Source organism: Orcinus orca, chromosome 15, assembly GCF_937001465.1.
Source record: "Orcinus orca chromosome 15, mOrcOrc1.1, whole genome shotgun sequence".
Taxonomy (NCBI): domain Eukaryota; kingdom Metazoa; phylum Chordata; class Mammalia; order Artiodactyla; family Delphinidae; genus Orcinus; species Orcinus orca.
Window position 1 is genome coordinate 38,967,269 of NC_064573.1, and position 16,684 is coordinate 38,983,952.

The following is a 16,684-nucleotide window of genomic DNA, read 5'->3' on the forward strand; positions in this document are numbered from 1 at the left end:
CAGGCCCCATCTCCCACTAGGACAGTCACTGCCGCCTCCTGCCTGGCCTCTTTGCTTCCTTCATTTCCCTCTCCCTTGCAGCCTCCACACCTCACCAGGGGTGTCGTTCTAACGCAAGCTGCATCATGAAACTCCCCAGGGTAGAATTCTTCAGTTCTTCAACCTGAAGACAGTGCTTACTTACTCCTCAGCAGCACATTCATCTCTTCTCTCTAGCTCTGCCCCATCACTCCCCTACCCATGTCTGACCCTCCTAAACCCTTCTCTGAACCCATGAAATGCCAAGCTCTGCCATGCTGCTCCTCAGTAATCTTCTTGCCTTTCTCTGCCTGGAACACTTCTACTCTCCTGTTAAGATGCAGCTCCAAACTCACCTCTTCCCTGAAGCCCTCCATGACTCACTCCAGGTGTAGATTTACAAACCAGTCTCCCAGGGAGCTAGTGACTAAGCCAGGTCATTCCTGCACAAACCAGTAATGTGGCAACTCTCCAGTCCATTCATTTATTCATCTGGTATTTACTGAGCAACTACTATGTGCCAGGTCTGTTCTAAGCCCTGAACAAAGCAGAGAAAAATCCCTCCCTCACAGAGCTTATGATCTAACAGAGGGAAGACAGAACATAAACAGGATAACTGAGTCAAATGCATGGCCTATAGGATGTGAAAAGTGCCACAGAGAAAAATAAAACAGGGAATGAGCTGGAGGTTCAGGTAGGGGCCCTGGTTCTAAGGAGGGCAGCCAGGCAAGGCTCCCCCGAGAAGGTGACATTTGAGCAGACACCTGAAAACTCTCTCTTCCTATATGGTACTGTTAGCTCTAAGTACTTTCTTCTCTGCTGTCTCATTTTATGCTCACAACAGCTTATGGCGGGAAAAACTGTCAAAACCCTTAAATCTAAGTAGATGACATGCCGTCACAATGTTCTGCCGTCGAGTTCTACAGAAGTTCAACACCAATGGGTTCAAGGATTTGCCAAGGTCTCAACAACTACTTGGTGTCAGGACCAAGACTAGAAGTCCAGATTTTCTTAGTATACAGCAAGCTGCCAATGTTTTTCTTTAACAAAACTTAATTGTGCTTCTAAACATGCAGGACTGAGGCAGAGAGCTTGAGCAGAGGCTGCAAGCCCCCCTCGGCCTCCTCGGGCTCATCCTGAAGACCACACATGGGTCCTGCTGACCTGGGGGACACCACAGCACCTTTCTGCCAGAGGCTGACCCCCCTACTTTCTGTTCATGAGCACGTTGCCCTGTCAATCCATTTTGTGGGCTGATTTTCGTGTCTGCAAGGGTTAAACCCAAGTGCCTGTCCCCTAAGAAGCAATCCGAAATGTGATACCTTTGCCTCCTTTCTTCCTTGCATTTCTTTGAAAGTCTGAACTTTGTCTGATCAAATGATATGGACGGCCAAAAAACTTTGACAACCAGCTTGAAATTTTTTCTCCACAGTCATAAGTATTTACCCTGGCAGAAAAAAAAAAAAAAAAAAAGGAAAGATGTTATGTAGTATTCCTTTAAATAACTGAAATAGCAAAAAGTTATGTAATATAATATTATATAATTAATATAATATAATATATAATATAAAAACATGAAGCCCCCAACAAGACAGAAATCTACAGTGACAAGTGTGCTTAGGAAGTCGCAATGAGATTCCCAAGGCACGGGAAGGCCTGGGATCTGGAGCTCATGCAAAGCTTTCAGATCAAATTAAAAGCTTTAGAAATTTCTCTTGAAAGACTTTGTTTATATTACTTACAGCCACTGAGAACCACAAAGCTTGGAATTTAAGAGCTTCCAGAGCATTATTTTGCTTTAAGAAGCTCCGGAACCCAGACCCGTGTCCTGGTTTTTTTACTAGAGGCCTGACTGGAATATCTTCTCTCACGGCCATGCTGTAGGGACTGACGTGTTTGTTTTCTGAAAAGAACACTATGGCCATAAGTCACCGATATAAGTACATTTTTTGATCTGGTTTTTTAAAACTCTTCAAACTTATAGAATTTTTAAATAGAATTTTAAATTTTTTAAAAATTATAATCTACACATCTCTAGAACTAATCATGCGAAATTGCTAATAACTTACATTGGGATTACAAGATAGATATTATTGAAAACTTATCCTAATTTTTACTGGGAAAAATAGCTGCCTTTAGGATCTAGAAAGGAAAGGGAAGAATGAAACCTTGCTTTGTAGACATTCTCTCTGGTGCTTTGAGAGACGCACCTAAGTCCATTTTTCATCATATTGAGCACTTGTGGTTCTGAGTATAAGAAGCCTGACCTCTAGCTATCGAAAAGCTTTATTAACCAGAAAATGCCATTCCTCTCAGATGCAGCTAAATGAAATCTACAACCAGGGAAGAGCCTGATAAATAATTGCAGGTACCCCTAGATAGCTATATTTCTCTCTATGAGAAGATTTGCTATAGTGACATGCAGAAATGTTTACCCCAAATTCATTGCCCTATTTGAAAATGTGCTATGATGAGTGTTTAAATCTGCACAAGAACTAACAAGAGGATGCAGAGTGTGCTCACCCCTTGGGCTCCAGGATGGGCCAGGGCCCATGATGCTCAATTGTATAGAGCACAATCTTCACGCTATCACCTTCCCACCTTTCCTGAGCATGTAGCCCTTCATCATCCCAGCGTGACCTGGGGCACTAACAACTTGAGTCCAATTTGGATGTAGCTTGAGTATTTGACATATCATCTCATGACTTACTTGTTTGCAGTGCAGAAGGAAATGTACTCTGACTCAGTACTATGCATATCACCAACTACTGAGCACAAACATACCCACCAACTACTTTATTGTGTTAACTAATAGGCAATTAGCATTTTAAAAGACTTCTACTATATATAAATCCCTACTGAACTGTTAAGGGTTAACCATTTTAGTATTTGGGGGGTAAACTAGTTGGGGTATTAGATGCGCTGGGAACCCATCAGATAGGGGCCCACAATCAGAAAATTTGTATTCCACATGTTTTCAGGTTGAAATTAGATTTAGGTTAAAAGGGATGAAGAAATTTGATGTATTCAATAAATTGATTTGTAAATATTTACGATCAAGAAATAAAATGAAATCCTATAACACTCAACCTCATTTTCTATATTTCCTAGAATTCAGCAGATGATTTACCATCAATAACTCAGATTAGGTAATAATCCACAACTATATGGAATATAATTGTTGAACTATCACTTGAAAGTTCTACAACCTGAGGGACATCTTGACACTCCCCTCAGCTTCCACATCCAATTCACCGGCGAGTTCAGGTTATTCTACCTCCAGAATATATTATATCTGATGCCCACCTGATTTTCTCTCTGACCCTGATCCAAGCCTCCATCTCATCTCACCTGTGTTACTAACACAGATGCTCAGCTGGCCTTCCCACTTGCACCTTACCGTCTTCCAACTTTTCTACACCCACCAGCCAATTTTTTCAAGCTGTGAATTGGGTCCCTTGACTCACCACTCCCCTGCGGCCACCCCTCTGAGCTCCACCATGCCTCCTCCAAACTGTCCCCTGCCTCATCTCACCTCCCTCCACACCACACTGTTCCAGGGTCTACAGGAAGCAACACAGACAGTCCTGCTCTCTCGGGGTTGGCATTCTAGCAGGAGGGACTGAAGGTATATGTTGGGGAAAAGATTAATGAGAAGGAGAAGAATTCAGCAGAGCAAGTGGAGAGGGAGGGGCTGGCTCCTAGGAGAGGTCAGATGGGCCCTCTGAGAAGGAGGTTTTTCAGCAGAGACCCGATGAGGTGAGGAAGTGAACCCTGCGGGGGTATAAACAGGGAAAGAGCATTCCAGGCAGAGGGACCAGCAAGTGCAAAGTCCTAAGGAGGAAGCATGCTTAGTAGGTGTGAAGAAGAGCTAGGAGCCAGTGTGGTTGGAGTGGAGTGTGCGAGGGGGAAGCGGCAGCAGACTGGACAGAGGATGCAGCTGAGGACCGATGGCACAGGGCATTGCTCTCTTCCCCACTCTGAGCCGCCCTGCAGCTAGACCTGCAAATGTCACCTGCTGCAGCCTCACCTGTCCGCACAGACCTTGCTTTGGCAAATCTGAGCCGGTTTGCTGTTCTCCTCAAGTGACACCGCTATAGGCTCCATCCCTATTGAATAAAGGTTAGAGACAAATTTATCATCATGGAAAAAAAACAAGTATGTCCAAAAAAAAGTCCATTATCCTGAAATATACAAGAATTTTAATGACCCTGGAAATTGGTTGAATCAAGCAAGTGGCTGAGTCTTGGAAATCTCTTTATAACACAGAGATTCTCTTCCTCATTATCGGTACCACCAACAGCGTGTGCATTGAGCAGCTTTGTCACGGAAGACTCTGCACTGGGGCAGTCACATCCACAGTCCCTGGAACACTACAAATTCCTCTGAATGCTTTCTCTACCTCTGCATGACTCCACATCCTGACATCATTGCTCACTAGGCTACCTTAGATCCTATAGAAATAGGCAGGCAGACATGAAGGCTCACTCTGTCAGGATGTCAGCATAGTGTCAATTCTCAGTAGCCCCTAGGAATCAGCATCAAATTGGATTCCTGCATCAATCATCATTATCACCAAGAAAAAAAAAACCCAAAAAACTGTTATTATGTCAGTGGGGTTGGGAAGCCATTCTTTTCTAAAAAATTGTTACATACATCGTACATACAAAGGAGTGTTTAACATATATACATAGTGGTCTGAAGAATAATAAACGCTCATATACCCAGTACTCAGCTAAAGTGGTATTCATTCTTTCAATAGATTTAGAATAAAATATGTGGAAGAAACTAGAGGAAACTGATCCATGGCCACTGATGGGTGAAAGACCTTTGCTAAAGGCTGGAACGGCTGAGGGCCTCTGCCACTCTGCACTCCTTCTCATCCTTCGTGAGTCATTAAAAATATAGGGAACTGCATGAAGCCAAGACACCTGAGCGGAATTTGTGGCGGCTCCTACTCTGTGGACTCCTCCTGTGTGGCCCACCCGTGCCCTGCACCCTCTCAGCATTGCCGCCAGTCACACTGCTCACCGGCATGACCCAACCTGCCCCCAGCAAGCACACAGCAAGCACACCTGTATCCCTGCTCATGCTGGTCCTGCTTCATCACACACAGCACAGCAACAGGTACATCCATTCCTACTCACGAGCATCAGATCATGACTGCTACCCAGACCCATGCCAAGCACGACAAGCCTTTCACCTCAACAAAGACAGAGAAGTAACAATATGTGTAAGAGGTATTTCATCAGCTCTGTCCCCTGCTTGTCCATGTCTTACACAAGCATGACCAGTTCCACACTCCTGTCCCTGTGTGGGGAAGGCCAGAAGAGGCCTCGTCCAGAAAGCTCCAGAAGTTTGGAGAGTGCTGTGCTGAGTGATTAGAGATGCTGCTGTGTCAAAAGGCATTCATGGGGCTTCCCTGGTGGCGCAGTGGTTGGGGGTCTGCCTGCCGATGCAGGGGACGCGGGTTCGTGCCCCGGTCCGGGAAGATCCCACATGCCGCGGAGCGGCTGGGCCCGTGAGCCGTGGCCGCTGGGCCTGTGCATCTGGAGACTGTGCTCCACGGCGGGAGAGGACACAGCAGTGAGAGGCCCACGTACCGCAAAAAAAAAAAAAAAGGCTGTTCATGGAAGGATGGGATTGCACCGGGTGTGCACCCACAGGGGAGAACAGTAAAGTGAGTCCTGGAACATTGGTTATGAGGAAGTAACCACAGCAGGGGGACAGCACGTGTACAAATGCACAGTGGAAATGCACCCCTGGGCTGCCAGCAGGAGGCCTGCACTCAGCATCTTTCTACCCTTACCCAAGACTCTGCACAAAACATATATAATCATAAATATGGTCCTCAGCTGGCTTATAAAGGTCATCACAGGCCTCTTGCTAAACAGGCAACCTAATCTGGGGTCCCCATATGGATTGAGCTCAAGCGTTGCCCCCAAAAAAGTTCATGGGGATTGAGTTCATTCCGGATATACTAAGCCCTGTGCTTGTACAGCTCAGAGATACAGAGAAATAAAAGATTCCAACCTCTGGACTCAAGATACCTGAAATCTTTTGGAGTGACAAGTCATTTACATAAAACAATTATAATGCCTTGTCTTAATGTTGATTATTTAGGGCCAAAAGTTTGTCCTACCATACGTGTCCTGAAAAGGATGCCCTTCCTCCACCCACAGTGCTGGAAGTCCCTACAAGTGAGCAGAACATCTGATATACCACACCACCTCACAAAGTGCTGCTGATTTGGAGTGGAAGATATTTGGGTATTTTCACTCTCTCTTATTCCTTATATTCTGGGATAAATCCTATTTAGTCATGACATACATTTTTATGCTTCAGAGAATAGAAAGAAGAGTAACCCATTCAACTCTTTTTGTATGTTAATATCCTGGGTATACAAACGTAAACAAGAAAAGTAAAATAGAAGAGGGTAACATCTCAATTCAAAGAAATGGAAAGATATCCCATGCTCTTGAATTGGAAGAATTAATATTGTTAAAATGGCCATTCTACCCAAAGTAATCTAAATATGTAATACGATCCCTATCAAATTACCCATGACATTTTCCACAAAACTAGAACAAATAATCCTAAAATTTATATGGAACCACAAAAGACCCAGAATTGCCAAAGAAATCCTGAGGAAAAAGAACAAAGCTGGAGGGACTTCCCTTGTGATGCAGTGGTTAGGAATCCCGTTGCCAATGCAGGGGACATGGGTTTGATCCTTGGTCCGGGAAGATGCCACATGCCACAGAGCAACTGAGCCCATGTGCCACGGCTGCTGAGCCTGCACTCTGGAGCCTGCGAGTCACAATTACTGAGCCCACATGTCACAACTACTGAAGCCCGCACACCTAGAGCCTGTGATCCACAAGAGAAGCCACCGCAATGAGAGGTCCACACACTGCAACAAAGAGTAGCCTCTGCTTGCTACGACTAGAGAAAAGCCCGTGCACAGCAACAAAGACCCAACACAGCCATAAATAAATAAATAAATTAATTAATTAATTAATTAATTTTTAAATAAAAGAACAAAGCTGGAGACATAACCCTCCCAGACTTCAGACAATACTAAAAGCTACAGTAATCAAAACAGCACGGCATTGACATAAAAACAGACATATGGATCAATGGAACAGAATAAACAGCCCAGAAATAAACCTACACACCTACGGTCAATTAAACTTCAACAAAGGAGGCAAGAATATACAATGGAGAAAAACAGTCTCTTCAGCAAGTGGTGTTGGGAAAGCTGGACAGCCACATATAAATCAATGATGTTAGAACACACCCTCACACCATACACAAAAATAAACTCAAAATGGCTTAAAGACTTAAGCATAAGACATGACACCATAAAACTCCTAGAAGAGAACATAGGCAAAACATTCTCTGACATAAATCATACCAATGTTTTCATAAGTCAGTCTCCCAAGGCAATAGAAATAAAAGCAAAAATAAACAAATGGGACCTCATCAAACTTACAAGCTTTTGCACAGCAAAGGAAACCATAAACAAAATGAAACAACTACCTACAGACTGGGAGAAAATATTTGCAAATGATGTGACCAACAGGGCTTAATTTCCAAAATATACAAACAGCTCATATAGCTCAATAACAAAAAAGCAAACAACTCAGTCAAAAAATGGGCAGAAGACCTAAATAGACATTTCTCTAGAGAAGACACACAGATCAACAATAGGTGCATGAAAAGATGCTCAACAGCAATTAATTACTAGAGAATTGCAACTCAAAACTACAAAGAGGTACCACCTCACACCAGTCAGAATGGCTATCACTACAAATATATATAAATAACAAATGCTGGAGAGGGTGTGGAGGAAAGGGAAACCTCCTCCACTGTTGATGGGAATATAAACTGGTGCAGCCACTATGGAGGTTCCTTAAAAAACTAAAAATAGAATTAACATATGATCCAGCAATCCCACTCCTAGGAATATATCCAGAAAAAACAATAATTCAAAAAGATACATGCACTCCAACATTCACTGCAGCACTATTTACAATAGCTAAGACATGGAAGCAATCTAAATGTTCATCAACAGATGAGTGGATAAAGAAGATGTGGTATATATATGCAATGGAATATTACTCAGCCCTAAAAAAGAATGATATAATGCTATTTGCAGCAACATGGATGGACCTAGAGATTATCATACTAAGTGAAGTAAGTCAGACAGAGAAAGACAAATATCATACAATATCACTTATGTGTGGAATCTAAATAATGATACAAATGAACTTATTTACAAAACAGAAACAGACTCACAGACATAGAAAACAAACTTATGGTTAAAGGGGGGGATAAATTAGGAGTTTGAGATTAGCAGATACAAACAATTATATATAAAATACATAAACAACAAGGTCCTATTGCATAGCATAGGAAACTATATTCAGTATCTTGTAATAAACTATAATGGAAAAGAATCTGAAAATGTATATACATATATATACTATACATATATACTATATATATATTTATAACTGAATCATTTTGCTTATACCAGAAACTAACAACATTGTAAATCAACTATACTTCAATAAAAAAAATTTTTTTAAAGAAGATAACTTCTCAATCTCACTAATAAGAATAGGTACAAAAATACCAATAAAATATTAGCAAACTAAATCCATCAATGTATCAAAAAATCATTGCCAAATAGTTTTTTTCTTTTCTCCAAGAATGCAAGGATAGTTCAGTACTAGACAATCGACTAATGTTAAGATATCACACTAATAGACTATAGGGAAAAAAATATAACCAACAGATGCAGAAAGAGCATTTAGTAAGAACTATTAGTCATGATAAAACTTTTGGCTAAATTAAAAAAACTACTTTAGCCTGGTAAAACAAATCTATTAAAAATGTACAGTAAATACAACTCTTATTTTTGAAATTTTAGAAGAATTTTATTCAAGTCAGTAATAAAAAAGGATATTTCCCATCACTGCTCCATGCAATAAGAAAAGAAGAAAAAAGAGGGAGTGAATAAAAATTGAAAAGGAAGATATGAAACCATCATTATTAGAAGATGATATGCCTATTTATATAGAACATGCGAGAAAATCTTCAGACCAACTAATAAAACTAACAGGAATTCAGAAAAAGTACTGGGTAAAACACTGATATACAAAAGTCAACAGTGTTTCTATACTACAACAGTGTTTCTATACTACAAAAATAACCAGTTAAAATATTTAATAGAAAAAAAAGATAGTGCTCAAAATACTCAAATAAACAATTATATAACAAAAAGTGTGCAAAATTTTTCTGGAAAATAGTATTAAAATTATTTTAATAAATTATTATTAAAATTTTGGAGTAAAGAAATCTTATGGAGAGAGATATTATTTATATATAGAGGACTCAATATTATATGATATAAATTCTCCTGAAATTAATTTATAATATTACAATCAAAATATGATTACAAAATATGTAATTTTGCAATCAAAATCCCAATGAAAATAATAGAGAATGTCAGAATGGATAAAAAGCATGAGCCAACTGTATGCTGGATACAAGAAACTCACTTTAAATATGATATAGGCAGATTAAATGTAAAATGGAGTCATAAAGAAAATGAAAAGGAAGTCTACACAATGGGAGAAAATATTTGCAAATCTGATCTAAAAAGTGACTTATATTCAAATATATAAAGAATTCTTACAACTCAATAATTTAAAAATAAGTAAGCAAAGAATTTAAATAGATATTTTTCTGAAGAAGATACACACATGGACAATAAACACATAAAAAGATGGTCAATATCATTAGTCATTAGGGAAATGCAAATCAAAACCATGTGAGATACTGCTACACACCCATTAGGATGGCTATTAAAAAAAACAACAACAGGGCTTCCCTGGTGGCGCAGTGCTTGAGAGTCCGCCTGCCGATGCAGAGGACGTGGGTTCCTGCCAGGTCCGGGAAGATCCCATGTGCCATGGAGCAGCTGGGCCTGTGGGCCATGGCCGCTGAGCCTGTGCGTCCGGAGCCTGTGCTCCGCAGTGGGGGAAGATGTAGAGAAATTGGAAACTTCATATGTTGCTGGTGGGAATGTAAAATGGTGATGGAGTCACTCTGGAAATGCTAAACACAGAGTTACCATATGACCCAGCAATTCCATTCCTAGGTATATATCCAACAGAATTGAAAACATGTCCACACAAAAATTTATACATAAATGTTCACAGCAGCGTTATTCATAATAACCACAAATGGAAACAATCCAAATATCCATCAACTGATGAATGGATAAAAAAAATATGGTATATCTATACAATGGAATATTATTCAACAACATGGATGACCCTTAAAAACATTATACTAAGTGAAAGAAGCCAGTCATATATTGTTGCCATTTATATGAAACATCCAGAATAGGCAACTCCATAGAAACAGATAGTAGATTAGTGGTTGCCAGAAGCCGGGGATAAGGTTGGGAATGGGGAGTGACTGCTAATGTGTATGGGGTTTCTCTTTGAGGGTGATGCAAATGTTCTAAAATTGATTGTGGTGACGGTTGTACAACCTTGTGAATATACCAAACATAGCATTGAATGGTACACTTTAAATGAATACATTTTATGGGATGTTACATAAATATCGATGAAGCTAGAAGAAATAAATATAAAGGTGGAAAATGATACACCATACAAACACTAACCACAAGAGAGCTGAATGGCTATATTCACATCAGACAAAGAATTTCACACTTCACATTTTGAAACAAAGAAAATGACCATGCATAAAGAGGAGCATTACTTAGGGAACAATTCACCAAGGAGACATAATAATACTAAGTGAAGCAAAAACTAAGAGAACTAAGGGGAAAATAGACAAACCCACAATTACAGTTGGGGACTTCAACACTCTTCTTTCAGTAAGCAACAGAACTGGTAGCGAGTACATAAAAATTCAGCAAGTACAGAGAAAAACAGCAATACCATCAACCAACTGGTATAGAACTGACATCTATAGAACACTCCACCCAACAACAGGATACACATTCTTTTCAAGTGTATATGGAACACTCACGGCAATAAATCATATCCTTGGTCATAAACCAAACCTTAACAAATTTTAATTTAAAATCTATAAAGTATGTTCTCTCTTTTGGAGAGTTTAATGGAATTAAACTGAAAATCAATAGCAGAATGAAAACAGAAACATCTCCAAATATATAGAAATTAACACACTTCTGTAATCCATGGGTCAAAATGAATATAAAGAGAACAAGTAAGGACATAAAAAGATGCTTAACATCATTAGCCAGTAGGGAAATGAAAATTAAAATCATGACGAGATTGGAGTTCCCTGGTGGCCTAATAGTTAGGATTCCAGGCTTTGACTGTTGTGGCCTGGGTTCAATCCCTGGTCAAGGAACTGAGATCCCGCAAGACACATGGTATGGCCAAAAAAAAAAAAAACATGATGAGATGCCATTACACACCTATTAAAATAAATAAAACAAAAAATACCGACAATACCAAAAGCTGACAGAATGTGGAACAACTGGAACTCTCATACATTGCTGGCGGGAATGAAAAACGATTCGGTCATTCTAGAAAATGGTTTGGCAGTTGCTTTCAAAGGTAAACATATCCTTACCATATGACTCAGCAATCAACGCCTAGTATTTTTTCTAGAGAAATGAAAACTTGTGATCAACCAAAAACCTGCACATGAATGTTTAGAGCAGCTCTATTCATAACTGCTCAAAACTGGAAACAATCCAAATGTCCTTTAACAGATGGATGGATGAACACACCCTAGTATATCCATACAATGGAATACTACGCAACAATAAAAAAGAATAAACTACCGATTCATGCAGTAACTTAGATGGGACTTAAAGGCATCATGCTGAGTGAAAGAAGCCAATGTCAGAAGGTCACATATTGTATATGCTATTTATATAACATTCGCAAAAAAATAAAACTGTAGTGATAGAGAACAGATCTCTGATTGCCAGGTGTTAAGAGTGGGGAGAAGAGAGACTATAAAGGGTTAGCATGAGGGAGTTTTCTGGGGTGATGGAACTGTTTTGTACCTTGATGATGGGAGTGACTACACAAATCCGTGCATGTGTTAAAATTCATAGAGGGAACAAAAGGCCAAGAATAGCCAAGACAATCTGGAAGCATGAGGTAGGAGGACATGTCCTACCAGATATCAAAATTCATTCTATAGTTATTAACATTGGCTTATTGGTTCAAGAAAAAATAAACCACTGGAACAGAATAGAACACCTACAGCCAAGAAACATAATCATTGAATATATGGAAATGGGATATATCACAAAAGTACAGCTATAAGTTAGGAGGGAAATTGGAATATTCTATAAATGGTAGGTGGGGTGTGGAAGGAGAAGGAATGAGACCAAGGAGAAGTACATAGAGAATTTCAGCTATATCTGTAATGTTTTTAAGTATTAAAAGAAGGAAGAGGAGGAAGAGGTAGCAGAGAAGGAAGGAAGGAGGAGGGTAGTAGGAGGTAAGAGAAGTGGGAAGGAGTAGGGAGAGGAGGAGGAGAAATTGAGGCAAATGTGGCCAAATGTGAAGGTTTGTTAAAACTGGATGCTGTAAGTACGTATTATAGTATTCTCTATACTTGTGCTGTCCAACACTGTAGCCACTAGCCACATTTGGTAATTTAAATTAATTAGAATCACATAAAATTAAAATGTAGTTCCAGTGTCCTGCTAGTCACATTTCATGCACTCAGTAGCCACATCTAATTGGTGGCTACCAAACTGGACAATGTAGATGTTGAACATTTCCATCATCACATAAGGGTCCACTGGACAGAGATGGCCTATGAATTTATATGTGTTAGTTCATAATAAAAATCCACAAGGGGGAGTTCCCTGGCAGTCCAGTGGTTAGGACTCCACGCTTTCACCGCTGAGGACCCAGGTTCGATCCTGGTCTGGGAACTAAGACCCCGCAAGCCGTGCCGCCAAAAAAAAAAAAAAATCCACAAGGAAGAATCAAAGCTTGCAGAACACATGATGAGTGAAGGAATTAAAAGGAATGTAAGTAAAAGGACAACATATAATTTCAATATCTATATCTCTTTACTTTCTGATTGGACCGTCAGATCTTCACCTCTTCCCAAAAATCTGCCCCCAAAGAAATTCCAAAAATGCAAAAGGAACAAACTTTCCGTTGTCTCTTCTAGACATCATTTCACTTCCTTTTGGATTATCTTAATATTTGGTAAAGGAAAAGCCATGACTTTACTTTCCTATGAGAAAAAAAGCTACTCTTGACAGCTGCTTTGTAAAACTGAACCCAGTTTTCAGACCTTGGGCTTTGATGACCATGATCCTTCGCTGCAGGTCAATGAAGGGCTGGATCAGGCAGAGCCGGGGTTCCTGCTTCTGACTCAGGCAAACACCGTTGTGATTCACAACCATCCAGCTCCGGTCGTACAGCAGCCCTTGATTTCCTAGAGGCCACCTGGTCACCTAAACAAAAAGGTTAATGTATTTTAAGCCAGGGCTCCTCAAAAATCATCTTTGCATTTATGGCACAGCGGCTGTACTAAAGCAGAGGACTTCAGAAATTCAGCACAGACTCCTGAAGGAAAAAAAGGGATGAAGAGAAGGAAGTAAAACAAAGAAGACAGTGCAGAGGAGACTTTGGGGTTGAGATACCTTCCATTCACCCTCCAGATCCAGTTTGCACCCTTCTCCACTTCAACCTGCTTTTTAAGTAGGTAATGCATGTGCACAGTACAACATTCTGGGAGCACAAGAGTGTACTTGAAAAGTAGGTCTCCGCCCCAGCCTATGTCCCACTCCCCTCCCCAGCCTGTGTCCCACTCCCCTCCCCACAGGCCTCCACCTGCTTTCTGTGTGTCCTTCCACAGTGGTGGATGCCTGAACAGGCATATATCCTTGTACTACAGACTTATTGCACAAATTGTGGCTACACTGGAATGGTCCCTGAGTTGATCCACTTTAAGTGTGTAAGTTTTCCTCAATTCTTCATATTTCTACAAAATTAAAATACAAATTATGCCCAGTGCCCAGATCTTGCATTTAATACCATTCTCCAATAGAAAGAACCAGGACTCTTTGGAGAAATGGTTTATTCCAGGGCTGGGTCAGGGAATATACAAGATGAGCCAGGAGCACCCTGTAGTGCTAGAAAAGTAAGGAAGTGCTCAAAAAACAAACTGATGGAGGTATGTCAAAGGGATGCAGGAGTCAACTGAAAGCATGCCCAATGGCCAAAACTGGAAAACACTAAATAGTAATAATAATAATAATGCAGTACTGAATTATAATCCAAAGTATAAAATAAATACCCATGAGTCCAAATAAATAAATAGAAAAAGTCAAATCCCTCCTCATACAGAAGAATCCCAAATAATTGATGTAGGTGTTCCCTCCTCAAGAAGGTGGAGTGTAACTCCCTATAACTCCCTACCCCTTAAGTGTGGGCTACACTTAGTGACTTGCTTCCAAAGAGAACAGTATAGGAACAGAGTGGAGGGGAAATTTTACAGTGAAGAAACCTGGCAAATACCGGGTGCTCCAGGTTCATGTCAATAGTGGTAAGTCATGCTGACAGTACCCTAATATGATATGATGAGAAGAGCCCTTTACTTCTGTGGTCTTACTTCCAAAACAAACCATAACCCCAGTCTAATCCTCAGAAAGACATCAGACAAACCCAAACTGATGGATATTCCTTTTTTTTTTTTTTTATTCGCTACGCGGGCCTCTCACTGCTGTGGCCTCTCCTGTTGCGGAGCACAGGCTCCGGATGCGCAGGCCCAGCAGCCACGGCTCACGGACCCAGCCGCTCCGCGGCATGTGGGATCTCCCCGGACCGGGGCATGAACCCGCGTCCCCCGCATCGGCAGGCGGACTCTCAACCACTGCGCCACCAGGGAAGCCCTACTGATGGATATTCTAAAAAATACCTGACGGATACTCCTCAAAACTATCAAGGTTATAAAAACAAGGAAAGTCTGAGAGACTGGTACAGCCCAGAGGAGCCTAGGGAGACACAAGGACTAAATGTCATATGGTGTCCTGGATGGGATCTGGAACAGAAAAAGAACATTAGGGGAAACCTAATGAAATTTCAATAACGTGGGACGAGGTCTTTGCAGGAGTTTTGTCCGCAAGTTACACAAGTTGCTTACAGCGCGGCAGGTGCAGTAGTTCCACCCGTGAGGGCTCTTCTGGAGACAGCTGTCTGTTAAAGAAGGGTGTAGGTGAAGCAATGCTTTTGAAATAGTATTACGATTAAGAGACCAACATTCGCACACTAATTGTGAATCAATTTCATCCTGTCATTTTCCTCTGAGCACTCAAATCAACTTCTCAAAGGAATCTGAAAACTTCAATTGGGGGTAATGAAGAAAGGAAAGCAATTTTTAATCTAGGGGCACTTTGGGAAGGGTTCTGCTGGGAAGGACCTGAGGGAAGACTGAGGCATCAGGGGAAGTGAAGGAGAGGAGCTGCGGGCCCCAGGGGGAGGGCGCAGAACTCAAGAAGAAACAGTGTCAAGGCAAACTGAACTCAAGCAAGGTAAGCCCTGTATCCAAGACGCAGAAACGTGGTGCAGTGGGATGGGAGTGGGGAGGGTACTTTGAGGACTGACAAACCCGGGCTTAAATCTCACGTCAGCTAGTTATTAGCTTTGGACAACTAACCTTCCTGAGCCTTGGCTTTGTCATGTGTAAAATGGACGTTATTATCATTTCTCATAGGACTGAGTGAAACCTAAAACAAAATATAAAATGTAAAGCAGCTGAAATATATCAGATGATCCACAGATGTTAATCCCTTTACCTCTGCCCTTCACTTGTCTTGTGCATCAGACCTCTCCCCATAGACTACGGCTGCTTCTGCTAGTACAGCACTCAAGTTCAGCAATACTATAGTCTATATAATTGTAGCTAGGCCCAGAAACCACCATTAAATCGTTATTTCTATAGGAGAACATGTTTTGAATTACAAATAACTTTTTAGAAGACAGTCTGTTATTGGGAGGCATTTCTCCATGGATTTCTCATTTCTGCATGTCTGTTTCAACAAGCAGAAGTACTAACTGTCCTTTTGATCCAGACTACTTTTTCAAGGATGTTTGTATAGTGAACAGCTCTACAACCCTCTGGAGCAGAGGGCAGGTTTGCCCACAGTCTGATATTATAAAGGTAATGGCTTCTCCCTGATCGAAGACTACACAGGTTGGCTGGCATCCTATTATGAAAGAGTCAGGTTTCCTGAGTTAGAGGTTTCTGAACATGAGCACGGCATCCACCTGGGCCCCTCTGGACCCTGTCTTGGGACCTGGGGCACAAAGAGAAGCAACACACCATGAAGCTCATGCTGCATGCTGGGTTGTGAGTAAGTCCTTTATCTCTGACCCAGGAATCTCATGTCTTCTGTCAGCATCCATGAAACTGTGGCAGGCTGTTTCTCAGACCTTCACACCCATCTGTTGGAACATGTCTATCATTTACTGGCTTCCTCCCTCCTTCTTCTTCTTTGTCTGGGCCAAGTTTTCAGCCAGTGTGTCTGTGTTGCCATGTGAGGGGTGAGCTTTCAGCTGGTGCAGCTGGGCTTTGGGTTATGGAAGGAGTTGGGCAAATAAGTATTCAT

The 16,684-nt window shown here is 41.1% G+C and overlaps 1 protein-coding gene across 5 annotated transcripts in view; it reads right to left on the reverse strand.

Annotated features, from left to right (window-relative positions):
* Window positions 1-16,684, reverse strand: part of MOCOS (molybdenum cofactor sulfurase) — a 57,372-nt gene that overhangs the window by 15,352 nt on the left and 25,336 nt on the right. For all 5 annotated transcript variants that reach the window (XR_007471678.1, XM_033412311.2, XM_049697952.1 and 2 more), the window contains exons 9-11: window positions 13,366-13,528; window positions 4,049-4,127; window positions 1,341-1,465 (exon numbers count right to left, since the gene is read on the reverse strand). Coding sequence is in view for 4 of the 5 variants with exons in the window: in XM_033412311.2 (XP_033268202.1) it covers window positions 1,341-1,465; window positions 4,049-4,127; window positions 13,366-13,528 (367 nt within the window). In the remaining variant the exon portion in view is untranslated. The remainder of the gene's footprint in view (window positions 1-1,340; window positions 1,466-4,048; window positions 4,128-13,365; window positions 13,529-16,684) is intronic.